The sequence below is a fragment of the Cataglyphis hispanica genome, chromosome 5 (assembly GCF_021464435.1).
Source record: "Cataglyphis hispanica isolate Lineage 1 chromosome 5, ULB_Chis1_1.0, whole genome shotgun sequence".
Taxonomy (NCBI): Eukaryota; Metazoa; Arthropoda; class Insecta; order Hymenoptera; family Formicidae; genus Cataglyphis; species Cataglyphis hispanica.
The window spans coordinates 3893011-3914472 of record NC_065958.1 but is presented as its reverse complement, the minus strand read 5'-3'; the positions used below and the strand labels follow the sequence as shown (position 1 = coordinate 3914472).

The 21462-nt window shown below is 34.6% G+C and overlaps 1 protein-coding gene across 3 annotated transcripts in view; it reads right to left on the bottom strand.

Moving 5' to 3' along the window:
- The window catches only part of LOC126849658 (puratrophin-1-like), a 261721-nt gene that overhangs the window by 4419 nt on the left and 235840 nt on the right, over positions 1-21462 (bottom strand). For all 3 annotated transcript variants that reach the window (XM_050591699.1, XM_050591698.1, XM_050591697.1), the window contains exons 13-15: positions 767-1211; positions 444-696; positions 50-125 (exon numbers count right to left, since the gene is read on the bottom strand). In XM_050591699.1, the coding sequence (XP_050447656.1) occupies positions 50-125; positions 444-696; positions 767-1211 (774 nt within the window). The remainder of the gene's footprint in view (positions 1-49; positions 126-443; positions 697-766; positions 1212-21462) is intronic.

The following is a 21462-nucleotide window of genomic DNA, read 5'->3' as shown; positions in this document are numbered from 1 at the left end:
AATAAAATTACACATGAATAAATTTTAATAATGTACACTTGACAATCACCTCTATTATGTACTCGAGTGACTTCACGTAGTCTCGTTCAGTCTGTATCATCTCCCTCATTATGAGCAGTATTGTTCTGCAAGGTGAAATTCTTCATTAATGACTTTACGACCGTATAATAACGAATACGATGGCATAAAGGAAATTATATGAAAGAACAATGAATTGCGCTACTTCAGTGATATAGCAGTGAAATGTCACGCGTAGAACATTACGTGCTTTATAATAATCTTAATAATTCAATAATTTTATCATTCTATTTTCGATTAATATATGAGATATTTTTATTATACTCTAAACTAGTTTTTATTAATATTAATTCTTTATGCGTGTGATCAACACATAAATTAATTTTATTCTATTAAAAATGTATAACGATATGTGAATATCATACTTTTTTGCCTTCATTCCTGGCGCGATGCTGGCTGATCTGTGAAGATGCGAATTCACCGGTGGCTTAACTAGCCTTCTTGGAGCCGGACTTCGCGGAGGAGTTCGTGGTGGCGAGCAATCCAAAAGTTGTTCAGCACTCTCTCGAAGTTCAGCAATGTTGTCCAGAACCGGACGACCACCGCTGCCGGCTGATCCGACACTTTCCATCGGACAAGCGTAAGAAGCGCTGCTGTCGCTATCATCCCACGATGTCCCTGGAACATATGCATTTCCAATTTATACATATATTTTTTGCGACGATTATAAGGAAGAAAAAAATCACACTTTTTGCTAAAGTATCATCCCAGGAGGTTGACTCGGAAGCAGCGAAGGATCTTCTTCTCGCGGGACTTCCCGGGGCGGATGTAGTCCTAGCGATCTCAAGGGCTTCCGCGCACTTGTTTCGCGCGATACGACATTGCTCTAAAAGGACTTCATTACCGAGCTTCTCCGCCAGAGCCATCATCTCGGTGAAGTGTTCGGGTGGCAGAGGTGGCCTCGCCATCAGGAATTGCTGGGATCTCCTCTCGCTTGCCAGACGAGCTTCCTGCGCCCATTCGTAGGCGCGATCCTGAAGGAGACAGCATCTCGATGTGTCCTCCAAATATTCCCGTCTATCTTCCAAGCGGGAGCCGAATCCTCGTAGATGCTGCTTTAAGGATCTCGCGAGCTCGCGAAGTCCGCTCGCGCTCGCCGCCTCAGCAAGATCGCTTCCTTTGTCCAGGTGTCTCTGTAACATGAAAAAAGAGAAAAAAAAAATCAGTGATAAATAAGTATACTTGCAATTTTGAATGTAATCTGAGCACAAACATTAATCGAGTAAGTTTGTATTTTCTTGCAACGTTTATTTACTCTCAGAGTTCCGACTCTGAAACTCTATCTAGAATTTAATTTAGAACTTCGCGAGCAATAGGCTATAACGGAAGTCAGCCGAATATTTCATCCACCAACTCATAACGAAGGGCGCGATAAAGGACAAGAGTCTCCCCATCTCCCGATGAGATGATACCCTCCTGATACCACAGAATTGCGGAGCTCCCGCGGCGACCAACAGACCCGTTCCTAATGGAGGGGCCATAAATCGACATATGGGGGTAAATAATGTCACGATAAGCCAGGGGAACCGTGCGGCCATCACCATCCTGTAAAGGACAACACGCTTGTAGAGGGATGGATAACACGCGCATTTATGGAAAACCCCGCGTGCACGCTTGGAATCGCATCCCCGACGCGATGATATACGTACTCTCGCATTCGCGCGAGCGTGAAATCTACTTAGACACGGCTCGACTACATCCTGGAACACGAATTGCTCGATCGAGTATCCGTGACAAAAGACATTCCTTGTATCTCATGCCACGATCGCTCAAGATATAATGGCACGATCGAAGAGAGAGAATCGCCGTCGATAGGAAATTACGTCGATATCATAATACGATTGAAAAAGATTTCACCAGCTGGTTTATTTATTAGATTTAAATAAGTGACGCATTAATATGCGATCGAGGACGCGCAAAATGAAATCGGATGGACGCTTAAGGAAGAGGCATAAGAGGCTTCTATACGAAGAAGAAAGTATTTCGCACGTAATCGCCGATCGATGCAAGATACATGTCATATTGTAACTATGATAAAATATCACGTGTCTCGCAGCGTTAAGACACTTTAATATCGTAAGTAGAAAGTATGTGGCACATAATTACTTTAAACATATAATACTGATGAGAATCGAAAGGAAATACGTGGAATTCAAATATATAAATGATCCATGGAAGAATGACATAAGCTATTAAAAATATTATTTCATTGCATTCTATGCAATGGTCTAATAAGCTATAATGGGTAAAAATTGCAAATGCTATTTGAACGGTTTATCATACATATATTTAAATATTTTATTTAAAATTCGCATTCAAATAACATACAGTAAGTTTCATGCAAATAAAAAAGATAGACATTTCCCTTTTATTATTTTTCAAAACATTGTTGTACTTTTGATTATTGATCTATTAAGAAAAAGTTTATACAGCGACAAATATATATTAAAAAAAATCTCTTTTTAAAAATATTATTTTCAATTGCATATTAATTTTTCAAGTGTGGCTCTAGCCACACTTGAAAATAATATCTATATTATTTATTAATTTAGCGATAAATCACGATATATATTTCATAAATATTTACAATCAATCGAATTGCTTTCTTGAGAATATAATTACATGAAACGGCTGTGTCTGTTTTTTTATGACTTGTTCTATCGATCACTAATACAGTTCGGGAGGTGCTCCTCATCCATCCCGATGATATTTATTCATTTACGTGCACGTGGCTGATCCCGCCAAGTTTCTCGAATTATCGGAGGTACTTTTCTCCTTGAAGCATGACACTCGTGAGAAAATTTATAACACGCTCAATATTATATTTTTTCACGCTAGTAGCACCCTTAAATATCGAATAGCGTGCCGACATTATTTACACGCATTGATCCATTGTATAAAAAATATTCTGGAGTTAATTTATCATATTATTTTGAAGATATGTAAGAAATATATTTTATTAATAAATTTATTAATAACAGTACGTTTTTTTAGTAAAATAATTTAATTTTTTACTTTAATATAAATAATTTGATTCTTTTAATATTACTCGCATCATGTAATGATGAGGATAATATTTTCAGAAAGAAAATTGCTATTTTAAAAACAAAGTTTAAGATATAAATTTAATTCCATTCCAGTAATCGCGCTGCAATATAATTATGGACCGCTTCAAATTGGATTCTGCAAAATGATCGCCGATTAAAATTATAAATCAACATTATTTGCGCATGTCGACATTATTTTTTTTAATCTCCGCATATGGTTTGTGCACTTTTCAATCAGGATATCGAATCTTTCTATCGAAACGGATCGATTTGCGTCTGATCCATTTTTTTGATTATAAGTTTGCACGTAAATTATTGCCTCGAGGGTCGTGAGATGCCATCTTTCTCTCTCTTTTCTCTCCCTTTCCTCTTGAATCGTTTAATCAGAGCGATCGTTTCGACACAGGGTACAATCCTCTTCTCATAGGCGTGTGACTCTCTTACGCACTGAATCCGCGTGTATAAGAGCGATTATTAAATTTCACATCATATCCAGCAATAATTATCTTATAGCAAAGTCCTTTAAAGATTCATGTAGTGTCGCAGTATACTCTCTATTTCCGCTTCCCAGACAGTTTGCGTATCTCGTGGTCCTGTTAATTGTTTATCTACACGAGAGAAAACCAACCCGCATTATTATGAAAGTTTGCCAATGACTTGTTAATTTATTATCGCCCTCATTGTGACATCGCATATCATGACTGATGCAAATCCAAGATCATCATGAAAGTATGCTTATTTTACTATATTTATATACTTAAAGGACCATTAAGCAAGATAAGATTGACAAAAGATTGACAAATTTTGATTGCTCAAATTGTATAATACTTTTTCAAGTAATTGTATATTTTTTAGATATAAATATGGGTTGTATGTGTAATCAAGCACAAAAGATTACAATAATTGCATTTAAACTGCTGCGTTACTGTATAAAAAAAAATGCAAATCGATGCAAAATACATTGTTGTACATCGAGATTATTGTTCATCGATAGTAAAAAATATGCGTTATACTGAAACTATTTTACACGACAATTATATTATATAACGAAATTGTATAGCGAAATTGAATACAAAAATTCTTTAGTACAACTTGTGGTTTGTTATTACGATGGAATGTGAAAAGACTCTAGGAGCATAATTGCTGGAGCGTGAAACCAGATTAGCTAAAACGTGACCAACGCGGTACATAGATTGTCTGCAAATCGCCGTATATATGTACACATGTATGTATGTGCGCGTGCGTACATTAATTGACATTATCGTTGATTACCACAATAAATTGTCAATTAATATAAGAAACTTTGCGAGCGCAAAGACCTTTGCAGCACAAAATATGCGGTGCCGATTATACTTTCTAATTATGGCATCACGCGGTATATCGTATCTACCGAGGATGGAAAGTCTTATTGTAAGTAGAGGTTACTCTCAAAGTCGGAAAGGATATTGATGTATCTCTTCGAATGCGAACATCATGAAAATACTTAATTAAAATATTCTTCGACCAGGATATGCGCGATCTTTCTAAGCTCGAGCGCGCGTAACGATTCGCGATTGACGGAAATAATTACATATTCCAGCGTGCGTGATTTTTCGATATATCGTTTGTGAATTTCATTATAACACGGACATAAGAAAACGCGTAGATTTGCGAAAGACAAACTGAAAAAAAAAAAACTGATGAATAAAGGATGTACGGTGCGTGGTAAAAGTCTAAGTGTCACGAGATATTATACTTATAACATTCTGCGATTTAATTAATTATAGATGAGCTCTGAACTGGTAAAACTGGACTCTAGTATAATGATTCACACTTTGTTTGATCACAGTGGTCTTATAAGATCTGATATAATCGACTGATATGTGTCACACTTTATGCAGCGATGGTATGCTAACAAATTGAATTACATTTTATGATTCGCATCACGAGTTATTTGTTTCTATTGCAAACTGCTCATTTGTAAGCAATGTTACAAGCGCTTGATTAACGATATAATCATTTATGTACATGTATAAGCTCCCAAGAGATCGTAATTCGAAATATATTTAAATAAATTTTAAATTGCTTATTATTAAATTATTTATTCGATATAAAATTTGCATAATTTTTTAAGTGCTTGAAACATTTAGTTGAATGTGTTGAATTGAAAAGTAATATAAATTACAAAATATATAACTGCACAAGTTGTATAAAACAATTTTTTTTCGATAGCGTCATGCAATGCCTTATCTGCGATGTCAATCGTGAGTAAATTGGCTGCGTCGATTTAAATTGACTTATCCTTTCCTGGTCTCATTCGATGTTATAATTCCCATTAATCTTACAGTAAGAAATAAAAATGACGTAAGATATAGATGCAATATTGTCTGATTGTTGTCCGGTGTCATACTACGATGAAGCTTCAAAGCGATTCTCAATCTTCCTTTCTATCAGTCCTTATGTGCTCCATTAAGCAACCCTAATTAACTATTAAAATAATCATTCACTGTCGCTAGTCATAGACTAGCTCTTACGTCAAGCATACTTCTTCGCAACTTATACTGGTTCTTTCAACCGGTATTTGCAATATTTTTCTAACTGTTTTACGAATGATAAGATGACACCATTCGAAGATACGGATGTAAGTTGACTATCGAACGGTTTTTCCAGTTCAACCGGCTCTCTTCTCGCAAACAATTGCCGGGAACTTTCCTATTGATATGACTAAACCGTACATCGGTTTCTCATCAGCAACAGGTTGTCGACCAATGTAGAATGTCATGTAAAAAAGTTGCAACAAGATGTAGATAAATCGAATATTTTAATAGTTTAATAGAATACAAGGTAGTAAGCGTTATCAACGATGACTTTCTTTGCGCATCCGCAAGAAATAAATGGATGACACGTAAAAATAGGTTGATCAATAGATTCTGCTGTGCCAGTTGCAGAAAAAAAGGTTCAATAAGCAGTTTTTATAATGATCATAAAAAAGAAGAGAATAGTTCAATGATAAAAGAAAACAGGATTTATATTATAAAAAAAAGAGATAATTTCATAAATGCCATGCTGTACATGCGCTGCAAATAAAATGATAGTCAAATCGTCATTATTGAAAAATCACTTTCCTCGTAAATGTGCTGGAAAGCTTATTTGATCAAACAAAAAGGAAAATTCTTAAAGTATATGATTGTAATTTTATAAATCGCAGGTGTAATATATTTACGCGCTTACGGCATCAATTATTTATGGCTGGAACTTTCTTTGCGATAAATCACATGGGGATCTTACTGTACGCTTAGAATTCGAATAGCAAACGCTATTCGAGTCTCGAAAGTTATGTTAACGCGACTTCTCTTCCCGCGTGACTCAATTCCGGATACAAATTTCGGATGACGACGATGCAACACTTGTTGTTTTCGACATAGATAACCGGGAAGATTTCGTTCTTTGTACTCAAGGTGACGAGAATTCTACGCCAATTCCAGCGGCAACAAATTACCTGTCACGATACTTTCTCCTATTGCAATCCTCCTATTGCATACTGCAGAAAAGGTAGAGTTATGCGGGACATAGCGGCGCAGATGCATGTCAGAAATGCATCATCTTATTCGCGAGTCCGCGAACGCTTCGCTTTGTCCCATTTGACTCGATTTACGATCGGGGAAGATAAGAGATTAGATAAATAAGTCTCAAAAGGAGATGAAGTCAAAATATTATTGAATATTCATGAAATTACAAGCAGACATAGCGATGCTCAGCATAAAAGATTTAATTACATCTACACAACATGTTAATTATGTTAATTTCTTAATGTAATTATTTCTACAGCCATAATTTTTTACTTTATCTAAAAGAGTACATGAAATTTTATATATTAATAAATTGTAACGAAACTTTACTTATAAAAATTGCAAAAATTGTATTGCAAATAGAATGATCACACACACACACACACACACATACACACAAGTACTATGTGTTTGTAGATCTAGAGAGATATTAAGTTTATCTTTCTTCCATTATGTTACAATCAATGAATGACACATTAAAAATTTCTTTGCATGAGAGAATTATTACAGGAAATGAAACGTAACATTGATGCAAATACAGATGCAACATCCAGGCATTTTTCCATTAATGAAAAACGGAACAATTAAGCTTTAACATAATGAGCATATGTGATGCATTAATTTGCATAATTAAGAAGAAAGGCAAAAAGCATCGAGATTAATAAGGTATTATTTTAAAGAGTAAATAAAAAATGTGTAACTAAGATGCATAGAGCATGTTTCATACAAAACGACAGACTATCACTATCACTTACAATCGTATAATTTATTAAACAATAAAATATGGCACAACGTATGTACTTAGGTTTGACATTTAAAGATAGAAAAAGTACATTATTGGATATGGTCATTTTATAATAATTTGCATCTATATATAAATTTTCTCTTTAAATATGTATTACATACATATAACATACAAAATATTTTTTGCTATTTCCTTATCTATATATTATATTTTTTTTATTTCTCATGATATTTATCATTCTATTTTAAATAATAAATAAAAATTATCTATATCAATAAAAAATGTATAGTTACCAATATTATTTGGGTGTATATATATGTATGACGTGATTATGTACCTATATATTAATATATAGTGCAATATATGATGCAATCCGTTGAATGCATCTTCTGTTTTCAATCATTCAAAAAATAAAACAAAAAAAACCTGCACATCAAAATTTCATCACAAATACGCAGCAACGCGTATAAGACATCGGTCAGATCGTTTTGACACCAATCGTGTTATTGCAAAGTTCAAGAGTACTTTTATTACTTTCCCTTCTACCCTTCCCGCACCATCGACCACTTTCACTTCTTCTCTTCCTGCCTTTTTGAGCGCGCGATTAGCTGCAGAAATGCAGGTATTGGCGATGAAAACTAGTACCGGCCACGCACGTGAAATCGATAATCGCCACGAATAGCCCAAGTATCTTGAGATATCGCATTCCACGACGGTATAGGTCGTATCTCTCGACTCGTCATCTGCGTTCGTCGCCACGTGAACTCTCTCCCTATGCATGCCCGTCTCTTCTGTCAACGTAGAGCGCCTGCCTTAATCGTCGCGAGACTTTACTTTCTGTATTCGATCTTTTACGACCAAAAGCTGTAAGACTTTGACCAAGTCGTAATCTCTTTATGGAAAATATGGTATGTTCGAGAAGTTACTTTTCCAGCTTCGGTAGGAAACTTGACACATGCGTCATAAGATGCAATCCTTAGCCTGACAGATCATGTAAATAAGCTTTCATGTTTTATTTGTGGCCGCTCAACAGAATTACTGGAGGCGAGTGGCCGTTAAGTTATAATTTTAGCCGCGAGCGTTGATCCCCTACATTTTCGCAAAGTAATTCGCTGTAAAATTACTGTAATATTCGTAGTAGTTAAAGTAAAACATCGTTTGAGTGATTGAGAACTTGCCTATGGAAGTTTTTTATAAAAGCCTTTTAAAAGAATCTAACGCAAAGAAAAACGATTTACATTCATAATTATTTTAATCTTATCAGATCTTATCAAGAATTCAAATTGATTCACGTACTTGTTATAAATTTTTATTACATCTCTCTTCATTGATATAAAGATGCAATCAATTTGTGATTACTCTTGAACGTGTTTTAAGGCATTATATTCCATTCTCAGAAATCACTACTTCAATAGGATAGAAATTCCTGAAGACCTGCCATTTTCATCGGCAGGAAGATACGCGAGAACTGCATAGTGTGAGAAGAGATCGATCCGAATCAAATCGAGGTCGATGGCTCGAAGCATGATCGATCGATCCGATTTAAACTTCACTTTATGCGCTTTACGATTTCCATCCGGAATTTTTATTGTTCACTTTATTAATTGGCCATGCTCTTTATTGTCATGATCCTTATTTTTATATAGATGCAAATAAGAACTATGCATATAAATCGTTCGCGAGAAGTCCGAGATCGTAGTGTCTTTGCGACGATCAAAATGATCTTGTTACCGATTTATTTTATATATTCCGCGCGTATCCGGCGAGTAACACGATGTGGAAATAAACGTGAAACATAATCGCGCTGAATCTTGTTATATATTCATATAAATCATGACAAACAATATGATACTATGTCATAATAATGATAAGAAAATCTCTTGAAAATAAAACTTAACAAAAATTAAATATTTTATTTATATGACGCAAAAAATATATATAAAGAGAAAGTAATGGCAGTAAAACAATTTTAAATATGCTAGAATTATAATAATTTTACGCATGATAAATACAAAGCTTTAATTTTGCAAACCGCAGTCGTCTAATTTTATAAACCGCGTGTTTAGTATTTACACAGTTATTTTTTATAAAATTCTACTATACGAACTGAGAACCAAAGATACCAACGAGAATCGTGAGAAGTCTAGCGCCGCAACCGCATTCGTGGTCACAATTTTTTGTCGAAGATAACTACGTGAAGGAAAGAATGATTTTACGAGAGCACGATCTCGCGCTGAAACGTATATAAAGAGTGATTTATGACCGGACAGGACACGCAGAAAGAAGATGAGGAGGACGCACCACCCTCAGTGGTTACATACTCGATTCTCGACCTGTTGTGAGCCACGATGTACATTATTTATGCGCAACACACACGGGGTGTCATTTTTCAGTCGTGCACCTTTACGGGCTTCTTACATGCACTTTGGACCGGAGGAACCGCAAGACTGTATTCAAATGTTTGACTTTCGTGGTTGATTTGCGTGTCATCACACTATGAAAAGTATCATTGAAACGACAGAAACGAAGTAACAAACAAAGATGTATTACAAGTAAATATATTTAACCTGACTTTTATATTAGATTGTTGTTTACATTAAAAATGCATTAAAAAAAAAGATAAAAACACAAAAGAAATCGAAAATGGAAGAAAAATTTCGAATATCGAGATTAAATCTTTCGATTTGCCTAGAGAAAAATCTTTAATGTGTTAAAATATATAAAATTTGTATTTACATTATGCGAAAAATGCATGTTAAATTAAAAAGAAATATAAAAAACAAATATACATAATATACATGGAATCCATAAACATTTAATTTTATAAATTCAAAACGTAATGAATATTTTATATTTGTCTCTTTTTCACCTATATTAGATAAATCTATTATATAATATTAGATAATTCTATTTGTAATAGAAAAATAAACATTTTTTAGTACTACAAAAAATTTCTTTTTAGTATTTTTTAATATCCTTTTAAAAAATTCATATGTTTTATTGACGTCTAAAATACACGTTTCAGTTTGCTTCACTTGAACTGAATCTTACACCAAGTGTTTTGTACATTCGAAATCTACCACGACAGAATAAACGAATTTTAACGGTCCGGAAAATGTTTGGCATTCATAACGAAACAAACATTACCACAATGCCGCATTGACACAATGAGGTATAAAAGACTCTCGCATCTGTCATTCTCATTGCTTGGGGAGTAGCAGTGGCCTATCAAAAACCTCGTCAACGCGTTCCGCGTTTAGTGCGAAAGTTTACAGCTGCCAGATGATCCTTGTGCGGAATGAAAAGCGAGAGCTGCTGCAATCGATAGATCATACACATAACAGCGTTAAGAGGCGATCAGAATAAATGGCCATAGTTTTCGTATAAACCACCTCTTAGATTATTACAACCGTAAATCTTGTATAACGTGCTTATAGACGTACCTCTTATGAAGAGTTAACTATTATAGTGAAGTTCTTTGAAATATTTTCTTCTTTGTATCATATTAATATAATTCTATCATGATAGAAAAATTAATTACGTTATATCATATTAATTTATTAATTTATTAATTTCATGTTTTGAAAATTTCATTTTATTTTTAATTATTTTATATACCACATAATGTTTAATTATGTATAATGGAAATATAATTTTGCAAATTTTAATTTATAAAGGCTTGCACTGCTTTATTTCAAGTTTCTATGTATCACGAGAGAAAGCAATCGAAAATAACTATTCAATCAAATATAATTCGAGTACTTATTAGAGAATATATATATGTGAGAATGATGTATACAATTATAGCTTTGTAGTTTGCTCTACAAGCACCCTCTCCCTTTCCATTTTTAATTCAATGTTGCCCACAATAGGTAAAGAGTAAACGCATGAAACATATGTCATTACATGGACCGCTGTGTTGATGGCAAAATATAATACGGAAATCGCTCTCTGGTATGCTCGAGTTTCATCGACATGTATGACCATTAATTGTGACCACACCTGGCGGCGATTCAAAATCATTATTCAATAATAAGTAGTCTGAACGTGCTACATAATACCTTGCATTCTATAAAATCAGATGTATAAACTGACCTGTATGATTTTATTGCATATCGTACATTTTGTATTCATTTTGACATTCGTTCACATTTTTATCCCAAGAGTTATTTAAAATAATATGTGCTATAATTAATATTTAAAAAAAAAATAATAGAAGGCAACACTAATAACGATTGTTGCAAACCTTTCGATATAGAGTTATCCCATAAATTAATCATTAGAATTATAAAATGTTTTGTAGATAAACAAAATCATATTAACTTTATGATTCTTCAACTCGTTTTTGACAATGTCTTGCTTTAATTTTCTTTCTTCTACCAAGATCTTCCTCTATAAGCTATTACGAGAGGACAATTCTATGCGTTAGTCTTGGTTGCACGTGACTTGCACATCCTATGCATCGCTCAGTTATTCTTAGACCGTAAAACGTTTATTTTTCTCGGCTTAAAAGGTTTCGAACTGTGAGGTCTACGCGCGCTCTAATAACTCGACGATATTACGCACATCGCCAGCGACGCGTATACAGAGGCCATAAATTCCTCAGCCAAGATTCCTTAACACTGTCCTAGTGGTAATGAAATCCATAGTATTATTCGGGGTCTTATGCAAATCTATTGTGATGATTAATAACTGATTATCATACACATTCTCAAGTGAACGATTACTGATAATAATATAGTCATTCTTACATCTTATATAATAATTATTATTAAAAGATATTAAAATCTCTCGTCTCTTATTTTATAAGAATACAAAAATTCCAGAAAGCGAGAGAATAATTATTACAAAATTATTACAAAAATGTATTTTTTAATAAATTTAGTTATTAATACATGAAATAAATTTTAAAATTGATAAACATAATTTTAGTTTGAAATATTTAATGTTGAAATTCTTATGCTTCTCCAGACGAGAATTTCGCTATGTCCGTTTATTCGGTAGTAATTTGAGATTTAAGTATTTCTTTAAAAAATAGGCAATGATATTAACTCACGCACATTTGAAAGCTTGTGCAAACTAAAAATCCTATCTTCAGTTGTGGTGAATAAGATGATATTTCAATCAAATGCTCGTATGTTATTACGAGATAATAATCCCGCGAACAGCCCTGCATATGTTAGATTCGATGATAAAAGTTATATCACTTACAATAAATTTTCACGCGCGAACATTCCGTCGACAGATTGAATCACTTCACGGGCGTCACGAGATTGGATTTGTCTCTCCAGGGACTAATTCAATTTCCAGCGAGTATCGGGAAATACTCGGACGCATCGGTCATGGTTAAATGGATAATCCTGCTCATCGATGCTGTCGGTCGAATCACCGTGTCACGGCTGACAGATAATGTCACGATGCTCTGCTTTCCAATTGCATAGCATGCAGTTATTACGGATAGTGTTAAAAAATGTTAATAAAGTTATTTTTGATAAAGAAGTGTTCTTTATCGTTATAATGTGTAATCTGTAACAAGTACATTTATCATGATATTTTATAATAATTTTTCATTAATCGATATCCTGAATTATATATATATATATATTTGCATTATTAAAGTTTCAAAAAGAGAGAACTGTCGATATTTAGATAATAGATTTTGTCATATTTAGAGATATTAATTATACACATCTTGCATTTTACTTGAGTAATTATAGATCTAGGAGCGCGAGCAAATTGCAATTACCAACGAAAGTATCTGTGGTTGTTCAACCAATTTGGTGCGGATCGAATATAATCGGCCTCGTGGATTCTCAAACGCGATATCAAAGAAGCTATGCTACGTTGCTGAAGGTGAGACGAGAGTATCAACGATTATATAAGCGTCTCTGATGTAATTGATCACGAACGCGGCGACTCTCTCGGACGGAGCGTATAGCCTGCAGATTGCATTATTGTGCGATTTATCCGTTGCTGATTCGCGCAGGAGGAAAAAAAAACGAACGTAGCGCGAGCGTGGGATACAATCCGCTCGCCCTGACTTAATTGTCTAGCGCGAAGCAAGCTGTAATCCATCTCTGATTGAGTTCGGTTTAACGAGCATTGAGGAAAAAAGCCCCCCCACATTGACCGCACCCATACTCTACTCGTGGAATTCCCAGCCTCGAGATAATAGACGATTCCGCGAGTGTCCTAGCGGCGAGTAGTTACCGCTCCATATACCGGAATCTCTTGAAAGCGCATCCGCCGAGAGTATATAGAGTTCAAGTACACCGATTACTTTGCATCCGTTAGTACGACGGCGTTGAATTGACGGCAACCGCGGGTAAAGCGAGGGCTGAAGAGTGATTCGGGATTATGCATTAAAAGCCGTTTCACTTCCACTCGCTTCGGAGCTCAATCTATTAACTCTCCCGGTCATCAGGAAGCAGTTACTCTTATATCCAATTATGCTTTTTCTGGAGCGTGAATGTTTTAACCTTAATGCAATTTAGCCTGCAGTCACATTTTCAGGTGAATCTATAATCTTTTCGAATAAATCAACAAATCGCTTTCTTCTTACTAAATCATTTATTAATCATTTACTTCTAAAAAAAAAATTGAAACATTTTTTTTTGATTCTCTATATCACTTGAATCGGTCAATGAATTCTTAACGAAGCGTTAAATTGTGACACGCCAAATAGTGCATATCATGGTGAACATAGAGATGCTGATTTCGGCTGGGAAAAGATCTCATCACCAGTAACATTATTATTTCCTGTCTATCGCGACATATATTTTTTTTTCCATCAATAGGGGCAAGGTTTTAACGGTATATTTGAAAACGAGTCACGTGGCCTCCAAGAGGCCTTCGCGTACGTCTACGGCATACCGTACTGATATTGGGGCCTTAGCTCCGGCTCCGGCTCGCCATGCCCGACCCGTATGCCGTTCATGCGACACGAATAATAACTAACGGCAAAGTATATTGCGAACACGCTGGCGTCTGAATATCACGCTTTGTCACGCAAATAAGCACAGACTTACGCGCTAATACGCGCCATGTACTTACAGCGGATACATTTATTACGGTACGCAGCCGCAACAGAGAATGCATAGTGCAACGAGGTGCAAGGCCTGTGCACGTAAGGAAACGAGATGATTGATGGACCGGTCGGGAGTTATCCGTACCGTCCACGTAGGCACGATGGTAATGTGTATATAAAAGCGCGAGAGAGAATATATATTTTTATTATGCAAAATACCGGTATGAGTCGGGAGAAACGGTTAAAATCGTCGTAGCCAGAAAAATACAAATGTAAGTGACCGTTGATGAATTACGCCGCTTCATTTTAAGCGCTTTTATCCTAACAGAATTTACACACACACAAACTTTTCCTCTTACAATTTTCTATAAATCAATTCCGCGTTTATAGTGAAATATGTGTTTATGCGCATATACTTATTATTTTATATAATAATTTGGATCATATTTCTACCAATATCATGAAATTATTATCTTATAAGAAGTATACATATAAGCAATTCACAAATATACATATTTTATATTCAAATGTATATATATTTGTATATAAATGATGTATATATATTTATAAAGGGTGTTATTAAACACCCTTTGAAAATATTAAAATAAATAAAAAGAAATTAAAATAATTACGTTATTGAAATTTAATTCAAGTATAAAAATGCATTTAAATATCTGCTCTTCTAGTTTTATTACTTCCTTGCACGTCATACAGGAAATGATCGAATAGAACTATTATATCTCGATCTTGATCTACACTTTTTTAGTCATCGTATTTATGCGTGACAAAGTTATTTACTCTTGAATAAAATGGTCCACCGCCTTTACGCTTCTCTCTTTCACTCTTTTTCAACGATATCTCTCCAACCATTGTCCTACATTATTATAATATCGGCGTCAGACATCCTGTTTGACATAACACGGCTCGATTCGGACGCGCATTAATTATCATCGACGTGCTGCCAATAAACGACATATAATAGCATCGCCTACATAGGCGGCACGCGATCGAGAACAGGAACATGTAGGATGCTTTTTTTCGTCAACGCTTTTCTTTCGCCTTGACATTTCGTAGACATTTCTGTGCGCACTTTTTACAATTAAGTTAATAAACCAGATTGTCTGAATCTCATAAATATAAATGCCACATATCACAAGTAAACATTCTCTTTCATTTATTATACGTTATATAGACAAAATAATAGTTTGTTATAAAATCTTAACATTTTTGTTATTCTATTGTATGTATAATATGTTGGTACACCATTTTGTATATTTTAAAAGTTTCCGAATATATCAAATATATATATACGTTGCGCGTCCAAATTACTCCCTCCCCCTCCCCTCTCCCAAGGCTGTCTTTGCATTAAAGAATCATCGCGAGAACAAAGAAATGTTTCTTTCGAGCAACAAAGTACTCTTACTCTCTCGTAACTAAGCATCTGCGAATAATTAGGTGCAGTAGTATTACTCATAAACGTCTTTCTCGAGAACTCGTCATTTCAGCGAGCATGCATCGCAGCATGCATTCACGCATACGCTATATTTATCGTGACAAGTGGACGGATGTGTAACAGAAGCACTGCGAGTCTGTCTCATTAATTAAACGCAAAATCGACGGGAATTTTCTTGGACTGTTTCATCCGCGAAAACGAAAGCGAAAGGCCGAATTGACACGGCGAGGAGATTGTTTCGAAGGATAACCGGCTTATATGTATACTTAGCGATATCGATATATTATGCAACTGCACCAGTTGGACAAATTGAACATGAATTTTAATAAGACTCGAGCGGCTTGTTCTCTTTTTTGTATATATTTATGCAACGAATGACCACTTATTACGCGAAGTATATTGAAAGTGTCGAAGTAAATGATAAATTACACCGTAAATAGAATCATTATTTTTCTTTACAATCTTTTTGCAATTTTATTCACAACGCGATAATATATCATATGACTTTATAATAAAAAAACAAGATTATTGTAGTCTTATTATTCTTATGAACAATCAAAGTTTTGATAAATATTTAATAAGTTGTTATAAGCAAAAAGTTATAAACTGATTTTAGATTTCATTAGAAAAAGTCAAAGATTTCATTAGAGCAATGAGTTACGAAACTGCACAGTGACAGTAAAAAAAATACGTTTTTTATGTCTGATACAAGGATCCACGATGTATCCGCGGGTCTGGTTTACGTTGCGTTACGTTGACGCTGTTTCGAGCTCGCCTATTTAATCATACGGCGCTATCGCGGCGGCAGGATCGCGAGAACGAGAGTTTACCTTGAAATAGCACGGTGACGTGCGCAATTAAAATGTGCGCGAACGGGTGCAATTCCGCGCACGACAGCTGCACCCGTTGGTGCGCTAAAGGGAGGACGTGAACCGCGAGGAAAGCGAAGGAGAATAATGGTCGGGGCAACCATAGGGAGGACGCAGCGCAGAGGAGAATGTTGACCAGCCGCAATGCTAAAAATATATGGACGTAAAGCGATGACTTTGCGCCGCCTCCCCTACATCCGTTGCCGAATCCGCTTTTACCCTCGAAATTACTCGACGTACCTCTGACAGGAATTTTTGGCACGCGTGCAAAGCGGACGACACAAGGGAGGAAAATTCTGCAACCTCAGTCTCGAATAGCTGTTCTCAGTACGCAAGCCCTCAAATATAGTACGGTGGTAAGTCGAAAGGAATCTCCACAGGAGCAGTGAAAAATGATCACTTATTACCCCAATTTACTCAACGCATTTATCTGCATCTGCATGAGTTAGAACGCATATCAGCATTGTTATTATATCATAGATATGTCTCGTATCTTGAATTCAAAGTTCTTTCTATAATGACCAACTTTTTCTTGAAATTGAAATATAAATTTTACAAATTACGTGAGCAATCTTGGAAGAATAAATTTCAATTATTTATAACAGAAAAGACTTGTCAGAAAAAAGATGCTCTTTTTATTCCAAAAACCTTACAATAAACAAAAATAAATATCTCAATGTAATCGCCAATATTAACATAAAGAAGAGAAAATCATAAAATATTTCCACAACAGTTTTTTAATTAAAACACAAATTTTTTAAATTGTTTCAAATGTAATCCTAAATGTCTTAGCAAACGAAATATGTCACTATCGTACGACTCACAACGATATATTGCAAATTTCCATGCGACGTAGAACAGCACGAATTGCGCGTGTAAATATGCTTGACTTTAAAAAAGAATATGCAGTTCCCCTGATTACGCAAAAGCATACACTCATTTGCCAGCTCTCGCGTGTGTTTTCCTGAAAGAGTACGATCTCGAAAAAAGTTTGCTAAGATTGAATACTCGTTCGCGCGACGGTAGGTAGTAAACAATTTGACGCAAAAGGTTGATTAATATAATAAAAACTAAGCTATACGCCCACGACGCAATTAATGCAGTTCCTTACACGGGTAAGATGCAGCCGAGATGTAATGCAGTTTCACATATTTGCTGGCAGCGAGACAACTCGCATAAATCAGACGAGTCACATGTGAGTCGTTGCATAATTCGAAATTACGTTCGGCCGCAGAAAGTAATTGTGCAACGTATCGATAATACCGGACAAGCATCACACGACGCAACCGATCGGCGTTTTCGCCCGTTATTAGATCGTAATTATATATATTACGCAGGCGTATATTTAAAGACGTGCTGCCGGCAAGCGCGTGGAATATTAAATGCGAATTATGGAATTTTACAAAAAAGTTGTGGATTCCGCGTTTATTATTTCCACAAAATTACAACCACTACACTCGATCAGAATTTTCCCAATAATGAAGGAAATTATTTTCGATTTTATCAAAAATAATAAATTAATAATAAATAAATTATAATAGTCGCGTTTAAATGTAACACAAAGCTAATAATATTTTAAAAGATTTGAACAAAATATTTTATCGACAGAATTTTTTATTTACAAAAAAAACTTCTTATTTATAAATTCAATGCATAACTGATTATTACACGAAATAATTTTGTATTTTGATCTTGACGTAGTTCAGTAATATTGCATGGCTACTTTGGAAATGTCATTTTAGGCATATCAGCACAAAATATTTGAATAATTTGCGATCGAAGCAAGCGAACGAACAAAATAACATTTAAAATAAAATTTGAAATAAAATTTGACGTTCACTTTTATCCGTAACACATGTCGCGCCTCTGGCTATCAATTAACCGAGAATTCAAAGGATATATTCGTATTTTATCTAACGCAAATTCCACAAAATCCGAAATCCGGAGCAGACTGATTTTCTTTCCTAGTAAATTTGTCTGAAACAAAACCTATTATCGGATGCGCTGGTCCAGCATATCAAGCTTTGTTTTGCTTCGTCGAACTCGCATTACTTCATTCGATAGACACGTACCGGAACTATATGTGGAAAGATTCGCGGAAGTTAAGACCTATCGTATAACCGTAGAGAAACGGATACGTGAGCTAAAGCGAACGCGATTCGATTACTCGAACCTCTCCTGTACCGTCAGCTTCTATTTCTCGCTATCGGTCGTTCTTGCAACTTCATAATGGTCCCCCATAATAAAAAATAAAAATACGAAAATTGCAGTGCGTGCACCATAAAGCAGAGTGAAAGTCGCTTACATGAATAAATTATATAAAATTGTAGATATAAATAAAACTGTAGCTATAAATAAGTATATGATATGTAAAAAAAATTATTATAAAGTGCATCGCTGATAAAGAATATTAATAACGTATGAAATATCATTTCTTGAGAATTTTTATTATTTATTCTTTTTTAATAAATATTGCTTATAAATATATTAGATTTCTCTTCATATATGAAGAAACAAGTATGAACAACTTAGATTAAAGTAAGGCGATATGTGTGTTTTTTTCGATTTTTATCTACACATATGATTCAACAAAATATCTGCATCGTGCGACTTTTAGTGATGTTATTTTGATATCGGATAATATTCTCGAATGACCATAATAGATTATTCGCGAAGGATACAACGGAATCATGTCTCACATATTTCTTGGTAAAGAAGCGCGTATCTGATAAACGAATTTTTTGCAAAATCGAAAGTCCAAGTGCTAAATAATGAAAAACATAATTTATTCTCAACTTATAGCCTCGATAAGGGAAAGTCGGTTTTCTTTAGAAACATCGAAACACTCGATCTACGAAACGTGTCGATAAACTTCTTATTGTTAGTCCAATATTAGCAATTTATAAAGTCATATCAAGGAAATGAGACACATACACATACACGCAACTCTTAATCCTTAGAGAACAAGAAAGAAACCGTACTATACCTGTGTAAGCTTTCTCCTGATCAATCATTCTTCCGACCTAATTCACGTAATCCATTGTCTTCGTTCATTCTCGCAAGACGCTTTTTTTCGTGGAAAAAAAAATTCAAGCAAAAACAATGTACAAAAAACTAATAATTTCGTCTATTGTGAATAGAGATCGACACACACGCCGCGCACATATCCATCATTTTCATTACGACCATCATTACGTCATTTCGAACTTTCATACAGTATTATGTTGAGATTGCATGTTTTCCATTAATGTACTGTCGTACTTTTCTCCAGGACATTAAACCGGGCGCATTTGCTTTATCACTATTTTGCGTCATGCATCCATGTAGAAACGGATGCGAGATTACTCCCGTTGCTGATAATTGCCATGGGTGTACATGCATGACTGATACTTCGAAACGAGATTTTCATATCTTTCTAAAACTCGGATTTTATATAAAAGAAGATATAAAATCCAACATAGTCACATCTTGCACTGTATTTGTATGTATTTAAAAAATCTTATAACGTGACGTAATATTTTAAAACATATATCTAGATAACCATTAATTGCAAGAGAAATTAAAAAATGGGAGTTATGTGTACAAAGCAATCTATAAAATTTTAAATGTATATGTACATATATACAATATATCAGGCATGTAATTTCGAGTTTCTAATTTTCCTCGAGTGTACTGAGGGTTAAGAGGACAGAGCAAGATAACAAAACATATTAAGGTCGGAGATCATAAAAGTGCAACAAAGAAACCTTTCTAGCGTATACTATATAAACGCCATCAACAATTACGTCATATCGATACAAATCCATTGTGATATAACATGATGTATTCTAAATGTATAAGAATCTATTATAAACACACAAATATAATGCAATTAAAAAAATTGTAATTAAAAACATTCAAGTATATCTTATTATAAAATTAAATATGATGTCAAATATGTCGCATAAACAGAAATTTTATACAAAATAATAACGATGTAAAAGCGATTACACGCTGCCATGATTGTGGACGCGTAAAAACATTTCTCTCCTAATCATTTCGAAATCGGCGTCAAATGAAAAACTGAAAGTGGTTTCAAACTGAATCGGAATGTTAGACCGGTCCTAGGAGCAACACATTATTTTCCTTCGGCCACAAAAAAACCACTTCATTCGTCCATTAACATTCCACGGATGCGTGGCCCGCGATTTCGTCGGCCGAATTTGCATAAAGTTCCGCAGGATCCTCGATGTTGGCATCGTGTACCAGAATAAACGGCGATAAGCTTACACACGTTGATGATCATTTCATTGGTTTAGTAACCTGGGGCCTTTGCATATACAGCGGTTATTCTGTTTGGCTAAACTCCTATTTTTGTTCGTTTAATTTTTATTCCCCCGTCTCGTCGCGTTTTGAAAATATTTAACAAATTTTATACGATAATATGAGTCTATAAGAACTATCGTTTACTTTATCGGATCTAAGAAAATTTTAATTTTAGAAAAAATTTAATTCAATCAAGCGAAAGTAAGCAATCGACTAACGATCGAGAACCAAAAGCTACGAAAATTAAATTACCATATAATATACAAATGTGTTATATGTGGTATTTATTCTTAAATAAATCTAGTCAAATTCTTAGTTTCACAGAAATGTTAAACTATATCTTATTTATCATTTGTTATTTATAAATGAATCTAGTTATTTGCACGCAAT